Source organism: Aspergillus bombycis (genome assembly GCF_001792695.1).
Source record: "Aspergillus bombycis strain NRRL26010 chromosome Unknown contig00003, whole genome shotgun sequence".
NCBI classification, from domain to species: domain Eukaryota; kingdom Fungi; phylum Ascomycota; class Eurotiomycetes; order Eurotiales; family Aspergillaceae; genus Aspergillus; species Aspergillus bombycis.
In genome coordinates, this window is record NW_019170005.1 from 84,305 (window position 1) to 100,682 (window position 16,378).

The 16,378-nt window shown below is 48.8% G+C and overlaps 3 protein-coding genes across 3 annotated transcripts; 2 read left to right on the forward strand and 1 right to left on the reverse strand.

Moving 5' to 3' along the window:
- Positions 1-444: 444 nt before the first annotated feature.
- Positions 445-2,672, forward strand: ABOM_000850 (WD repeat NOL10/ENP2 family protein; the record flags this gene model as incomplete). The annotated part of the gene is made up of 2 exons (XM_022527980.1): positions 445-661; positions 727-2,672. The coding sequence occupies 2 exons, from the start codon at positions 445-447 to the stop codon at positions 2,670-2,672; spliced, it is 2,163 nt and encodes a 720-aa protein (XP_022394087.1).
- Positions 2,673-3,802: 1,130 nt separating this feature from the next.
- ABOM_000851 (putative autophagy protein Atg13) lies at positions 3,803-6,915 on the reverse strand (the record flags this gene model as incomplete). Its single annotated transcript, XM_022527981.1, has 3 exons — positions 3,803-6,403; positions 6,518-6,616; positions 6,694-6,915. 3 exons carry the CDS (start codon positions 6,913-6,915, stop codon positions 3,803-3,805), a joined length of 2,922 nt encoding a protein of 973 aa, XP_022394088.1.
- Positions 6,916-11,038: 4,123 nt separating this feature from the next.
- Positions 11,039-16,060, forward strand: ABOM_000852 (BTB domain and ankyrin repeat protein; the record flags this gene model as incomplete). Its single annotated transcript, XM_022527982.1, has 3 exons — positions 11,039-14,105; positions 14,166-14,283; positions 14,335-16,060. 3 exons carry the CDS (start codon positions 11,039-11,041, stop codon positions 16,058-16,060), a joined length of 4,911 nt encoding a protein of 1,636 aa, XP_022394089.1.
- Between the last annotated feature and the right edge of the window lie 318 nt (positions 16,061-16,378).

Below are 16,378 nucleotides of genomic sequence, written 5' to 3' on the forward strand. Positions count from 1 at the left end.
TGTCTGGAAAGCAAACTATATCCCAAGAAGCAACCCATAGCCCATAGAGTTAACTTATCGCAGAAGTTAGCAAATAGATCAGCTCCCTGGCGCCATCGCGCCGCAGGGAAGGGTCGCAAATGCTATACCAATAATGAAGTCGATGTATATATCAAGATAAAGCAATCATGATAGAGGTGCGAACATAAGAGATTCCGATAACGGATGGTGTTCAAGATATAGAATGTCGCAAGTCGCTATTTCAATCCAGGCCTCCGACGCCATGAAACCCGACGGAGGTTCGTCCGGACCGCGTGAACCAATCATCAATGATCGACACTCGCTGGGTCACGTGGGTCCTACTATCGCTATCTCCAAAGGCTTTTTTTTTTTTTTTTGGTCGGAGCTTTACCAGTCGCAGCAACGCCAGGCTCTTTCTCGCTCAAAGAGCACCACTGCGCAAAGATGAAGCTTTCGAATCAGTCAGAAGTGCCGGTTTATACAATCTCTGGATCGAACACTGCGCGGCCACTTCCTGAATGGCTTGCGAGACGGAGAAAGCGCAGTCTCAAAAATGACCCGGAGTATGCGAATCGAGTTGAACTTTTACAAGATTTCGAGTTCGAAGAAGCTAGTCAATGTGTAAGAGTCAGTGAAGATGGTGAATGGGTTATGAGCACAGGTTAGATCTTACGTCTTGAGTAACACAATTATAATATTTTGCATGCGACTGACGATAAGACATAGGAACCTATAAGCCTCAGATTCATACACATCAACTTTCACAGTTATCCCTCTCATGGGCCCGTCACACAGATGCGCTAAACACCACGTTCCTCCTTTTATCCTCCGACTACTCCAAATCTCTCCATTTACAGTCCGATCGCTCACTCCAGTTTCACACACCTGGAGGGTGCCATTACACAACGAGACTTCCCAGATATGGGCGTGATCTAGTTTACGATAGACAATCTACCGAGGCATTGGTCCCTTCCGTCGGCGTGAATCAAGATGGCATGGGTGAAGTCTTTCGGCTTAATTTGGAGATGGGTAGATACATGCGGAGTTTCGAGATTGATGTGGGTGGCGACGACTTCACATCCGCTGGCGGAGGAACGTTGCAAGGTGGTATAAATACAGGTGCCATCAACACAGGAGCTATTGCGGAGGAAAGCCACAATTTGCTCGCCTTTGGTACTACGCTAGGCACGGTGGAACTCTGGGATCCAAGAGCGAAAGGCAGGGCAGGAATCTTGTTACCACCCACACAATCTGTCCCTGATGAAGGCCGCCATGAGATTACAGCTTTGGAATTCCACCGCTCAGGCTTGACACTCGGTACCGGCTCGTCCAATGGACTTATTCACCTATACGATCTTCGTTCGCCAGTTCCTCTACTCAAGAAAGACCAAGGATATGGATTCCCCGTCCACACACTTAAGTTCTTGCAGCCTTCATCTTTAACACGTGAACAGACCATGGAGCCTAAGATCCTCTCTTCGGACAAAAAGATTATCAAGATTTGGGACCCTCGGGACGGCAGCCCTTGGACGTCTGTGGAACCTGCGGTCGACATCAACTCGGTTGCTTGGTGTAAGGATAGCGGAATGCTCTTGACTGCCAACGAAGGACGCCAGCAGCATGCATTTTTCATCCCTCAGCTTGGACCCGCGCCGAAATGGTGTTCCTTCTTGGACAACCTCGTTGAGGAAATGGCTGAAGATCCTAACGATCCTAACGCATTCAGCAGCGGTCAGGCAAGCTCTGTGTACGACAACTACAAGTTCTTGACCGTTCCTCAACTGCGCACTTTGAACTTGGAGCACTTGATTGGCCGGACCAATCTACTACGCCCTTACATGCACGGTTACTTTGTGGCACAACGCTTGTATGAAGAGGCTCGTTTGATCACGAACCCCTACGTTTGGGAAGAGGAACGTGCGAAGAGAGTCAAGGAGAAGATCGACAAGGAGCGTGAGAGCAGAATCCGGGGTAAGAAGAAGGCTGCCGTCAAGGTCAACAAGAAGCTGGCCGACAGACTTATGGCCATTGAAGAGAAGAACGAACGTAAGAGGGCACAACGTGTATTACAGAAGGGCGGTGATGAGGAGATGGTCGACGCACCTGCATCTGCACCTGCAGCAGAGAAACCTGCTCAAGGTCTACTGGGCGATAGTCGTTTCGCCAAGTTGTTCGAGGACGAAGACTTCGCCGTGGACGAGGCATCGCACGAGTTCAGGCTTCTCAACCCCAGCACTGCCACAGATGCCCCAGAGAGAAAAGAAAGAGGCCTTACTGCCGTTGAACAGGAGGAAATCGACGAAGTGCCCGGTTCCAGCTCCGATGATTCTGACTCCGAGAGCGAAGCAGAACAACCTGTTAAAGAGAAGTCTTCCGGAAAGATCTCGACATCCTCCTATAAACGTACCAACCGATCCCAGCAGCCCCGAATGCAAGTTTCTTCTTCTTCTGGCGTCAACTCTACTCGTGACCGTTCCTTCGGCTCTAGGGCTCAGAACATGCGGACTAAGGAGAGACCATCGCGTCGTGGCGGTGTCGTTGGAGAGAGGGAGGTGACATTCACACCCCATGTTAAGTCGAAACAGAACAAGGCCCCTGCACCATCTCGGGATACAAGTTTCAGGGCAAAGGAGAGACGCAGTGCATCTGGCAACACCTTCCGAAAGATGTGATTCTGCAAAGTTTGACGAAGTTTATGTCGGGTAGTCACGGTGCATTTCCATTCATGAGGAGCTTTTTTTCTCACCAACATACGCTGTACTACGGGCTTCAGTTATGCAAACGCTATATCTTCAAATTGGGATCCATTGGAACAGACTCTGATGAGAGGGTTTTTATGATACCTCTAGCATAAACTCGGGTTGGTATCCAACATAGTTGCCGGTGCGCCAGATCCAGGGCGCCCTAGCCATTATGGCTAGCATGACGTATTCGAACAGTCTATAGGCCGAGGACACACCATAAAGCGGACCCATAGACTTCCAAATTTCATATGGATGCCCTAAGCCTATCATAGTGTGAGCTCCAGGGTCCTTTATATCAAGATGTCTTTGCTGTCCCATGTTCTCTATCCATGCCAATGGCATTCCTGCCCAACTTACGGAATGAACAGCCCATTTGAATACCACACCCTTCAATGTATATATAATCAATTTAGAACACTGGATGGATTGAAATTGAGAATTCATGCTGAAATTTGAATTATGATGCACTTAAGAGAAATATAGTACCGATAGGCCAGTTCAAAGAAAAACTTCAACTCCGAGCCGTCCTCAAATCATGAACAATAAACCAGACAATAGCCATCAGCTCCAAGTACTTACAAGAATCCTAAAGGAAAGAAACCAAATGAGACCTAGATAAAAAAAATGCTCAGGGCCTTATTGACGCCCCGGCGTCAATAACGGATCGGGAAATCTAAATAGGACATTTTCACGCCAAAAAGAAAAATGCCCAATAAACAAGAAATTTTGAAACGAAAAAAAGCTCCGTGCCATTCTATCCTCCATTACCTGATTGCATCATGGTGCTCGCAAAACAGTCTATAAGAATAGCCATACTGGCTAAAATGGCACGATGGTAGACAAGAACCTTCGAATATGTTCGAATAATCGCTGGACTAGGGATTCAATCCCTGAAAAGGTAAAGGAAACACACCAGATCGCCCAGATTATACTGATATGAGTTAGAGGCCAAAAGAAAGACAAGAAAATCAATTGGGCTGACATAGGCAGCGTGTGAAGTGGGATATGAAGAGATCAGGTTTTGTAATATGTTGCAGAAACTCTAGGCATGAGCCTGTTTAGGACCAAGGGTGGAAACCACCGCCACGTCTACCACTTCCTCCTCGTCTTGATCCGGCGATATTCCCAGTCGGATCATGAGCATGGTTGCCATGCCTGCCTTCTTCGAAGCTCCGTCGCGAGGCACCAAAGTCGCTCATAGCGAATAGCAGAGGTTCATCTTCTTCTAACTGGGCAGACTGTGGCGGACCGCCACGGCCAGCACTGGGTCGTCGCCCTATACCCCGACGATCTTCCATTGCTGAGGTAGCACTATTGCTACCGCTCCCGTTGCCATCCCGCTCGCTCTCGCGTTCAGTAAGACCAGGGGGAATGACAGCACCACGTGCAAGACTACTAGAGCCGGAACTTAGGGAATGATGACCGCCGGAAGACCCCCGGCCGCGAGAGTGGCTGAAGCGTGGCTGGTAGACGTGGTGGTGAGATGAAGACGAAGAGGCAACGGTAGGGCCAGGGGTCACGCCCTTATGAGAGCCTTGCTCACGGGCTATTGAGCTAGGCGGTACAACTGCAGCTTCGGTTGATGGTAATGGACGCGGCTCTCGTGGCGCTTGATGCGTGGTCGTTTCAGAGCTTTCATACTCATGCTGTCGATGAAGTGCACCAAGGCTCAGGTTGGATCTCTCCTCGGCACCAAGGCTCACGCTGCGATTGAAGGGGAAAATCTCGTCGTCATCTACAGCGACCGTACGTGGACGATGGGCAGCAGAACTAGATCGACGATACGCAGGGGGGAAAAGGCGAGGTGATGTTGGGATGTCTATGGCGTTCACTGCGGACGGTCCGTGCTCCATGGTTGTCCCATCGCTGGTGTTTTCATCAAGAGGGGAGCCATGTCCCTGAGAGAGTTCTGTACCATTGCCCTCAGGATGAGTATAATTGACGATGCTGTTAGAACTAAGGCGAGATGGTATCGCAGGAGTGTGGGGTGTGTGAGGAGATATCGGCTTTCCCGGCGATGAGGCAGTTGAGATGGACGTTCCCGCAACCATTGGTGGGACTCCAGAGAGCTGTTTGCTAGAGGAATTCGATGAGCGCTGCAAGAGCAGAGATGATGACATCGAGTCAGAAAGGGCAGCATTAGAATCACGCATACGTTGGAAACGTGTTAAAGCGGCCGAAGTGACTGTAGTCCTACGCGCAGTAGCATCCAGAGCAGCTGAGCCTGACGTATTGAGAAGATCTTTCCGTAGGTCTAGCATTTTCAGGAATTCTGAAATATTTTCGTCGTCTGCGTGAATAGAGTCGGCACTCGTTCCAGAAGGTTCAGCAAGCAGGCCGGATCCAGGTTGAGCGGACGAAGTGGCACTTGCTTTACCACTGGAAGTATCGTCTTCCAATTTATTGATCCCTCCAGAAGGCCTGCCTCGACGGTGGCTGAAAGCACTGCTATACCTCGAGATTGACGCCGTTCGTGGAGATGCAGAACTAGGAGACGCAATGCCAGTGTCCTGCACTGCAGGGAAAGACCTACGAGCAGAAGTCGCCATAGATGGATGGGGACGAGGCCCGGATACTGAGCGAGGGGACGAGAGTGGAGGGTCGACAAGGGACGGTGATGCCGATAAGGGTGGAGCTTTGAATGGCTGGAAAGATATAGATGGGCGCCTTACGACACCTGGGCTACCTTCACTAGCAAGCACAGCAGCGCGTCCCATGGGACTAGCTTTCGCAACTGCCAAGGCTTTCCGAGAGGACGAGCCAGGCGAGGACGGAGATGAAGTGCCTGACTCTCCTTTAGCCCGGAGAGCTGATATGGGACTCGCGCTGGTCGTAGGTCCAACCTGATGGAAGGTCGAAAGACTACCGTATGCCCGGCCAGGATCTGGATCTTCGACTGTTCTCCTCTCTTGTGGGAGTGACCCTATCTCAGGGGGAGGCACTTTACTATCCACCACTCGCGTAGGTAGCGATGGACGGAAGATTTCATCATCGGCTCCCATGAATCGAGAACTTAGCAGAGCTTCGGAGTCATCCACGCGGAAATCGCAGCTTGTTCGATATGTCACTTGAGCAGAGAATGGACCGGCTGGCGAATCGGTGACACCAAAGCTGTAGGTTTCAACCACTTTGCTACTACTCTCGTATAAAGGCATGGTCAAGTGGTCTGGCTTCGAACTCGCCTGGTTAGGAGACCCGACTATGATCCTGTACTTGATCCGTAGAGCCGGGTTTGCTCGAAGCCTTCCATTGCGCTTTGCGAACTTCCAAGCGGGCAAGAACTTAGAATAGGTGAATAATGATCGGAAAAGAACAATGCTTTTCTTGTATACAGTAGGCAGAATAGATCCAAGATCAGCCGGTAACGCGTTCGACGTATCCCCCAACTCAACTCTCCACCGCTCCAAGATGACATCATCAGAGCTGGCCGAGGGTGGTCTGACCGGATGGGCTTGTTGAGATGCAGCAAGGGCTTCTAACACATCCCATCGTTTCCCATTCTCATCCAAAGCCACGAGGGTCTGATTATTTGTGAGTCCCTTTGTATCGAGATATGTTTCAATAATTAAAGGCGGCGGGCGATTCTCGGTGGCATCACAGGTTCTCCAGGTGCGCAGCTGTTCTCGCAGCACATCTGTATCTTCGATCTCAACGTTAAACTAAGTCGTAAAGGTATTAGGTCAGCCCAAGTATTGGAGACATCGCAGATGAAAGACAGGTCTTGGTTATATCTGGGATAGGGTATGTTCTCAAGCGACAGGGATAAGACGTACCCAACGGTTTACTCTGGGAGTGTCAGAGCCCTTGTTGAATGAAGGTGGGAGCTCAATGCGCGAATGCAGTATAATCAGAGCAGCTTTCGTGTGGTAATTCTGAAACATAACAGGAACAAATTAGCGGAGATCCATCACCGAGCCACAAGGTCACAAGCCAGGCGTTGATCCCATACCGATATTATCTGGTTCAGCTTCGCTATCGCCTCCTTTGCAGGTTGGGCAGTTTGCTCTGGCGAACCAGGTTCGGCTTCAATCCCCAAGCCTCTGCTGTTATGTACCCTAACATCGGCTGCAGGGGAATTAGGACGATAATCCAGCTCTCTCGAACGAGATGAGTTCGGCCTGGCGGAAGAGGTTGGCGCTGTTGGCGCCGGCGACCGAGGATGTTGATGCATGATCCTTCTGCGACACAACGCAAGTGAGAACAGGATTCTCAAAGTAGTCCTTCTAAAGCCGAAGTCGAATCCAGAGCTATGACAGGGCGATTGTCTCGATCAAGAAGGTAATGGGGGCGCGTCTGATGCGATGCGGACGGCCATACTAACTACACAGCCAGAGGTTCAGGTTTAGGAAAGACGCTAGGGGAATAAATTCCGGACAGCTTAGGCACGATCCAAATCAAATTAGTGGAGGCTGATTTCATCGCACTTTGTGCTCAGGCAACAGGATGCTGGCACACTGGAAGAGCATGCGGTCTAGAGTCTAGACAACCTTGTGAGCTTCTCCGCACTGACGACAAGGCAGATCCGGGGGGTTGCACGGCGTCCTCACGTCGTGGGAGAATAAGGTAATTTAAGGATTCATAGTCACCAATACGCTGGATTCGAAAGGTTTAGGAAGGAAAATGGTAGGAGAAGAGGGAAGAGGGAATTACAAGAATGGTTTTTTGGGGGAGGGATAAGGAAGGAGAGATGAAACGGAGAGACAAGGTAAAAGGCGTGTAATGCGCTAAGAGATAGGTGAGGCACAGCAACAACGGCGGCGGCGGCACGGGAGCAAAGATGTCTGTGACGCACACCCGGTGACTCGGGTGGTTCATGAGCAATCCACCTCCAGGTCAAGTGCAAAGTAAAGCCCACGGTCAGGCCGACAAGTGCCACGGCATTCTTGACCAAAGACAATTCAACAGTTATTCTGTCGTCGAGTGACTAGTTGCCAGTAAGGGATATTTTTAATTCCCAGTTTCTCTCGAAACTGCTTTTAGAACAACTTACTTACGGGGGTCGTACAGTTGAAAGAGTGGTTAAGCATCAATCGCGGCCAATGACAATGTAAGTCGCCGGTAGGATAAACCAGGGCGTTAGAAGGCGGTCAAGCGATAGTCGCGGTTGCAGCAACAGCGTTGCTAGGCGGTGTCCAGTCGGTATGATTGCCCCAACTGGACCGTATGAAAACAGTCAGGTGGATACTGATTCTCATGAAATCATCCTTCTGTCTTCTATCGACCTAACATGTCCTGACAACTGGCAGCAGGATACAAGTTATCAATATGACTCAGTATATAATTGCTACCTAACTAACTTCTAAACAGACGTACGTGTCTCTCTCTTGAATTAAGCCTTGATCGATAGTATGATATCTTATGAGTAACAAATACGAAGACCACGGTCGTTAGTGTAGGTTCGTCAACTCAACCTTGAATTACGATACATGACTCAATATTGAGGCGGCAGTCAATGGAAAGTATGATGAGAGCTCCAGAAATTGCCGCTTGCGCAGGTCGATCAATCAACTTAATCAACAACCTCCCCCGTGATAATGGACCCTCATTGATAGTAGCGTTGCTTTCTGTGCGGATTTCGTGTTCTTTCCTTACCCCCTTTCTTGTTTCCTTTTATTATTATTATTATTATTATTTTAATTTTGACTTATTCGATTTTCTAGTTTCTTATCTTTGGCTTTTTAATTTATTTGTTTATTTCTTTTTCCGTCCTCATCTCTTTGTTTCCGGTCACTTTACTTTTGCTTTTTCTCTTCTTTCCTTCTTCCTTCCTTTCTTTTTGACTTTTTGACTTTTATTGTTCACAGTACAGGAGAAGGTATAAAGTGTTCAACTAGGAGGATTTAATTCATAATTGACCTTTCCACTCTCCATCGTGTCCGTATCCTGTACCAATAATGGAACGGTCGACGAAAACAGAGCATAGGCTGCTGGGAATGGTCGCCTCACCTGCAACAGCTTCATGGGCGGTGGGGAAGGAAATTTACAGAGGAATCGCTCAGCCTATAGCCGACCGAGGCACAGACTCGATGTTGTGTTACTTCGTTGCTCATCCTGAAAGCTTAGTGGTAGAAATTAGTTTGGCTTACAATGTGCGACAAGCTCCATGCACCGGAACTGCAAGGCCTGCAGCGAAGCATACTATAGGCGACCTTGCAGGGGACCTCTTGTCTTGATGGCGCCTCTAATACGGAGTACTCCAGTCTAGGCTCTTCTCTTTCCCTGCTCCACAGGTATTATTCCTGATCGTGTTGGAACAAAAGTTGGCCAGCCGATTCCTTCCGACAATGCAGAAAGACTTGGACATTGTTGTTTGGCGCCAGCTAGTGATACGGATACAGATGTATGCCTATAAACAGTGCTATTATACATCATGGTGTGGACACCGTTCAGTACCAAATGAACTATCGTACCTTTATCGGGTGCGTGCACGCTCTTTGGGGTTATCCCTTGTCGGATCTATCCTCGTCCAGGATTTCCGTTTATTTAATCTTCTTTTTCTTTTGTCATTTTGCCATCCATATTCTATCTTATACACGAATTCCTTTCTTTCTCCTTTTATTTTTTTAAGCCAAATAGGAATTCCTAGTCCAGTTCATCATTCGATAATACCCACCATGGAAAACTAACTAACTCTCCTAACTGACAGATCCTCGGGCATTATATTAACCATCCGTATAGATCGATATACATTGCATCTGGAAAAGAAACATGTTACTCCGATTATAGGCCCATCATACCTGCTAAAAAAACCCTTTTGGCCAATCATTAATATAGACGGAAGGCCTGATCGAGACCCTTCACATAGTCCACTGCCAAGGCATCGCCATGCACAATGGGGAGCATTCCATCCGCACTGTCGTACAGTCTAGACCAAATATGAGTAGGGTCTTCGCCTATGTCTAATCTCTTCTTTTCTTTTCCCGTTCTATCTCTTTGCCCTCACAACCGATATGGTTGCCACCCACATGTTACTTAGAGGAAGTAAGTGTGCGAATGACGCAGCTCCGAGTCTTCTGAGTCTGAGGTAAATTGGTGCAGTGATGAGACAACCTCATCTGCAGAGCTATGGTGCCCACTTAGGAACCTGGAATTGTGCTGAGTCTTATATAGTCATGATCTTTCATCCACATGTACATACACCATATTAAGAGTAGTGTGACTGGGGCTCGTGGCTCATATCCAAACAAGTGGCGCAACATTTCAGAGCAAAGGTACATATGTGTCTGTTTGATGCCATTAACAGAATGAATGTTGCGTTCATAGCGTGGTAACTTTATGAGTGGGATCGGATATAAGAATATAGAACTACTCAATATGTGCGATCATTGGCTGGTTCATTTTTAGACAGATTTTTTCTTGCCTAATCCCTCGATTCACATAGACATCACTGATTGTCCGGCCATTCTACTGTTGATGGTGAACATAGATCTAGCGATCGATTTTGGTCGCCCTACAAGTAGTTATCCTGTGTATGAGTATATAGAGGTGCACTGGGCTGTTTACCTATCCTGTGATGGATACCCAGGATGTTTTAGGGTAGACCCCATTATCGGGACATTAGGAAGACTGTATAGATTCCAGCATGGGTTTAGGGTTACATTTGACACCCGAAGCTTAATTCCATGGTTCGCATCATGAAGACCGTTTGGACCCGAAAGGCATGGATGTAGTCGGGTGAGGGGTTTCATACTACTAGTAGTAGTTGGAAGCGCGTCGTTCCTCAGCCTCTCGTCTCCGCGCATGGAGGGGTGCGCACCGCCTGATTGGACACTGTCCGATCATCCCTCCAATCCATGGGTCAGTCATCCTTCAAATCCCGTGACAGCACTATCAAAGACTCAAAGAAGAGCGAAAACCCTCTGAGAACATATCGACGGAAATCGCTTCTATCACTGCTCGAATTTACTCCTCTGTATCGATTTTGCTGTCGCGTCCCATTGGCGAATCAAACCGACCACGCTGAAAGTTCCTTTACCCTCACGTCCGAGGCTCGGAGATAATATAAGACATAGCTGTCATCGCCACCGCATATCGTTCATTTTACGACACGCTCCAGTACTCCTTCGTATCATCTCCTCTGCCTTCGATACGGCTATCACGTTGGTGCATACCATTCTCCGACTACAATCCGAGACTACGACTACGCGTTGACGACTGTCGACTCCTTCTCTTCCTGTCAGAATACTCTTCTCGCCCCGCGGAGCTCTTCCGGTGCGCCGTGAACCCTCTGTGGTGAACACGACGCTCTGGTCCTCGGCTGATAAGAGATTCTGACATACTATAACTTGGGGCACATGAGTAGCAAGCTTTGGGAGTTCTTTTTGCGCGATGACGTTGATAGCTTCCGGCGGGTTCTGGCAACTGCCAGCTATACCTCCGGTAGCCAGCGGGCTTCAGGACCTGGCGGATCGTCTAATTTCAAGATCGGAAGCCCTGGGGGTACCATAACCTCTACTGGTCTCTCATTCAAAAGCAAGAAATTGAGCGGAACGTCGCCAGGTAGTCCGGTCCCGGATCGAAGCAATACACCTCGGAGTGGAAGACCATTGTCTCGGGAGGAGTTGAACGCTCGTGATCAATTTGGCAGAACGCTACTCCACCTTGTGGCTTCGTCGACGAAACCTACTGCGACCGACTTTGCGGTGGCTTTACTCGAGGTGCCTTTCATTGACATATATGCACAAGATTGGGAGAGTGGGTGGACAGCGCTGCATCGGGCTTTGTATGCGGGCAATGCCGCCATTGCCCAAGCGTTACTGACTCGCGATGTGCGCGATGCAACAGACTTTAGTAAATCGGGAAATACAACCAACGCGAGTGGTACCTTGATAAAAATCAAAGATAGAGAAGGATACAGCCCCTTTGATGTATATGGAGCTACAATTGCATCTCGTGAGATCAAGAGTATTGTCTCTCCGGTAGTGACTGATCTAAAGCTCGGCGATCTTGACAATGCGGATATTGCTTCCATTGCGTCCTCACAGCCTGACGACTTCGACGAAGACGGTCATTTTGCAAAGCGAGCGCTAAAGCCGAGAACAAATGTACTAGGTGACGAAGTATTTACATTTGGGAGCAATAAGAACCTGAATCTTGGTGTAGGGGATCATGACGACCGCCAGTATCCCGAGCGAATAACTTTCCAACGTCCAGATCACCTTTTGCAGCGGTTCTTTTCCGAATTCCAAGAGCAGCATTTGGATGAAGGGAGTTCAGATCTCCAACAAGTGCGTGGAGTTACGGATTTGCCAGCATTGGTCAAGAACAAACATATCAAAATTCAGAACATTGCCATGTCCAAGCTGCACACAGCCATTCTCACAAACGATCCAGAGTCGAACCTGTTCTTGTGCGGCTTCGGCCCCGGAGGGCGCTTAGGTACCGGTGATGAGTCAACACGGTTCGGCTTTGTCTGCATTGAGACCGGAGGGTTGGCCAACAAGAAGGTTATTTCTGTTGCCCTTGGCCAGGATCACACTCTCGCAATTACAGAGGACGGCGAGATATTCAGCTGGGGAAGCAACAAGTTTGGTCAATTAGGTTATGGTCTTCCAAGAACCAACAATCGAGACGATGTGCCCATGCAGAAGACCCCACGACAGATATTCAACCCGTTCAAAAAGGAGACCATCCTTGGAGCTGCAGCATCTGCGATACATTCAGTCGTTTTCAGCAACTTTGGTCTTTATACTTTTGGCAAGAATGAAGGTCAGCTTGGACTTGTCGACTCAGATGCCCGATCTCTTGAAACTCAGACGACCCCTCGGCGTGTCGGAGCGTCTCTTTTTAGTGCTCCAATCCAGAGCGTGTCCGCTATTGACCAAGCCACCGCCATTCTTCTCCAGAACCATGATGTTTGGGTATTTTCACAGTATGGCTACTCGAGACTGTCTTTCCCTTTGGATATCAGCTCGAGTTTCATTAGGAACAGCTTCATGTCCACCCGGTACGATACTTCCGTCAATCGTATCATTAAAGTAACGTCCGGTGGAAATACCATATGTGCGTTGTCCAGTTCTGGTGAAGTCTTCACAGTACAAGTCAACAGGACAGAGAATCCACCGAGTTCGACTTCTACCACAAACCCAACTAAAATACGGAATTCCTTATCTACACCGGCTCGAGTGTGGTCTGTGAAGAAGGCGCACATGGCTGTGAGAGACGTTGATGTTGGACAAGATGGCTCGATCATCATTTGCACAGCTTCTGGATCGGCCTGGAGGAAAGAAAAGCGGGGGAAAGCGAAGGATAGTTCAAAAGACCACAAATTTGTCCGCGTCCCTGGGCTTTCTCGAGTTGTGAGCGTATGTAGCAATGCATTTGGAGCTTTCGCAGCCGTGCAACGGAACTGTGACGTGACCAGGGAGCAAATTAACATCGACCAAAGCACACTGTGGAAGGATATGTTACCACTCTCACCTTTCCACTCTGTAGTAGGCTCTGTTGCTATTCATCAAGACGGTGTGTTGGACTCAGAGCCTATCATCAATATCAAGAAGGCCATCATGTCAGAGCCAGATGTCGAGTCCTATTTCCGGCCGCTGCAGACCGGACGTTTCCCCGGAACAGTATGGGTCACCACCACAACCTCTGACATACGTATACCTGTGCACGAATTCATCCTGACAGGGCGCAGCCCGGTTCTGAGAAAGGCATTCCATGATCTACGGCACGCACAATCATTCTCCATTCCTGACGTGCTTACGATCAATTACGATGGAGAAGGATATGCACAGCTTCAACTCCAAGGGGTTGACTTCTTGACTCTTCTGAACCTCGCTTTCTACTCCTACACAGACAATATTTTTGAAGTGTGGCAGCTAGTCAAACATACGCCGGAAAGTGCATCTAGATATCGTCAGGTCCGTTCTGAAGTGATGCGTGTTGCCACGTGCCTGGGCCTTCACAGTCTAGAGAGATCTGCCAGGTTAATGATTGAGCCTACAAAGGCACTGAAGTCAGATATGGAACGTGCGATCAATGATATCACGTTCTTTGACAGTGGTGATGTGATCGTTGAGTTGAAAAATGGCACTATGAGGGTTCACAGCCAAGTTATTTGCCAAAGATGTCCATTTTTTGACGCTTTGTTCCGTGGCCGTTCAGGTGGCAGATGGCTTTCCTCCCGCCGTATAGATCCAACCGACGATATATACGTGGATCTAAAGCATATTGATCGGCATGTCTTTGAGTTTGTGCTTAGGTATATGTATGCAGATACGGAGGAACAACTTTTCGACCAAGTTCGAACGAATGACCTGGAAGAATTCATTGACCTAGTGCTTGATGTTGCTTTTGTGGCGAATGAGCTGATGATTGACCGGTTGGGTCAAATCTGTCAGAAGATGCTTGGCAGGTTCGGTATGTTGAGTTGCAGCCTCTTCTAATCTGTGTACTGGTCGAGTTACTAACGAAAGCTAGTAACTACACGTAATGTGTGTCATCTACTCAACGCTACTGCGCCTTGTTGTGTGACAGAGTTCAAAGATGCTGCGTTAGAGTATATTTGCTTGAATTTGGAAGATCTACTCTCAAATAGGTAGGAATTGGGACCTAGCCGAAGTATTACTGGCTTCTGACACTTTCCTAGATTTTTGGAGGATCTTGATGAATTTTTGCTGGGTGCGCTTGATTCTGTTTGTCACGAGAATCAGCTTTCGAGCTTCCCAGTGTCACGAGGGCGCAACTCCGAAGAATATGTTTTTGAAAAGTACCCCGAGCTTGTATCCTTGGTAGAAAGAGACCGGCGGAGGAAGATTGATTCCATGAGGCTTCGGTCACATATCAGCCAAATCGAGGCGAGTGAAGGAAGGCTTCGAGCGACACTCACGCCTTCAGCGCCCTCGGGACAGAAAGCGCAACAGACTCCTACTAAGGGGGCTTCGGCTGCTACGTCACGTAGCCCATCGTTGAGGCCCAAGCATTCAATCGGAGACCTGATGTTCCAGATGGATGACGAGAATCTGCTTATACCGGGAGAATCTATTAAAGGAAAGACGGCAGTCCGTGGGGTCAAACCAAATGATGCCAATGACATTCGCTCATACCCCGACTCGCCGGCTCTGGGCTCTAGTCTGACAGAGGGAGGATCATTGGAAGGCCGAAGTTACCTGGATGATCAAATGGCCTCCCCAGAAGATGCTATACTTGCAGCGTCTCCCACTGAACTACGAGCTAGTGCGCTGAACGGGAAGAAGAACGGTTCTCTTACTCCACAAGACGTCTCTCAAAAACCATGGAGTGCATCAGTGGTTTCAGGCTCCAAGAAAAATCTAAAAGACATCATGGACGAAGCATCAGAAAATCGCGTGTCGAATCTCAGCCTAGGCATGTCTTCCGCTCCTCGGGAAAGCAACAGCAACAACAGCAACAACCTCACTCCAAAGCTATCTCAAAAGGAGCGCAAGAAGATCCAGCAACAACAAATGCAAGATCTGCTTGCCGCTCAGAAAAAAGCCAAAGAACCACCCCAAAACCCATGGAAGATGGCTACACCCACCAAACCGATACCATTAGAAGCTACCGACGGACAAGACAGCCCAACCCCCGGCTCGGTCAAATCAACCCCCAAGGCGCCCTCCATGACCCTCCGTCAAACCGTCGCCGGGACACCACCGCCATCAAAACCGGGAACACCACCTGTACAAATCCAGAACCGTAAAACCTCTACCACAAGCGCCCAGACTCCCTCCAAACCTTCCATCTCAGGTCCATCAACAGCGCCACCCCCCAACCCACCAGCAACCCCTCAACCTCGACCCGCGATCCAGTCAGTCCGCCACATCCCCCGTCCAGAACCATACCAAACCAGCTTCACCTCCCCGTCCCCCAACTCCCTCTCCCTAGCCACAATCCTCATGCAACAACAAACAGAAAAAGACGAAATTCGCGAAGCAGCAACAGCCAAACACAACCTGCAAGATATCCAAGCCGAACAAGAATTCCAAGAATGGTGGGATAAAGAAAGCAGACGCATCCAAGGCCTGCCCCCCGTGGACCAAAAAGAGAACGAGAGAGACGGCCCATCTGGCCGCGGCGGCCGTGGCAAGGGAGGTCAGGGTCAGGGTCAACAGCGCAAGAGACGTGGCGGTGGAGGAGGAAAAGGCAGCGGGAATACCTCTACACCAGCTCCTTCTCAACAATTATCTCGGAGCAATGGGCCCGACAAACCTGGGCAGAAGAAGAACTCAGCTTCGACGCCCCGTCAGCAGCGGACTGTTCATGTTGATGCCGCTGCTGGTGGGAATAATGCCCGTCGGAGTGGGAGAGGTGGTGGTGGCCGTGGGCGAGGTAAAGATCGGGATGAGAATATTTGATGTCATTTTATCCTTATCCTTATTCTTATTTTTTCTTTGTTCTTCTGTTTCAATGTTGTCCTGTGTACAACTCGTCTTGTTTATCATGATTTTCTTTTCTTTAGATTCTTTGTCACTATAGACGGCGGGCTCTGCACTATGGATCTATTGTAATATGTATGTTGTGTATTCATTATTTATGACATATACAGACATGGAATTGGGAATACATTTATGCTATCTTAGATGGAAAGATACTGAATCTGGAAGAAACCTTGAGAATCATGAATTAGCCTGCCTATGTAAACCATTCGTGGGCACGCTGGAAAGTGAATACAT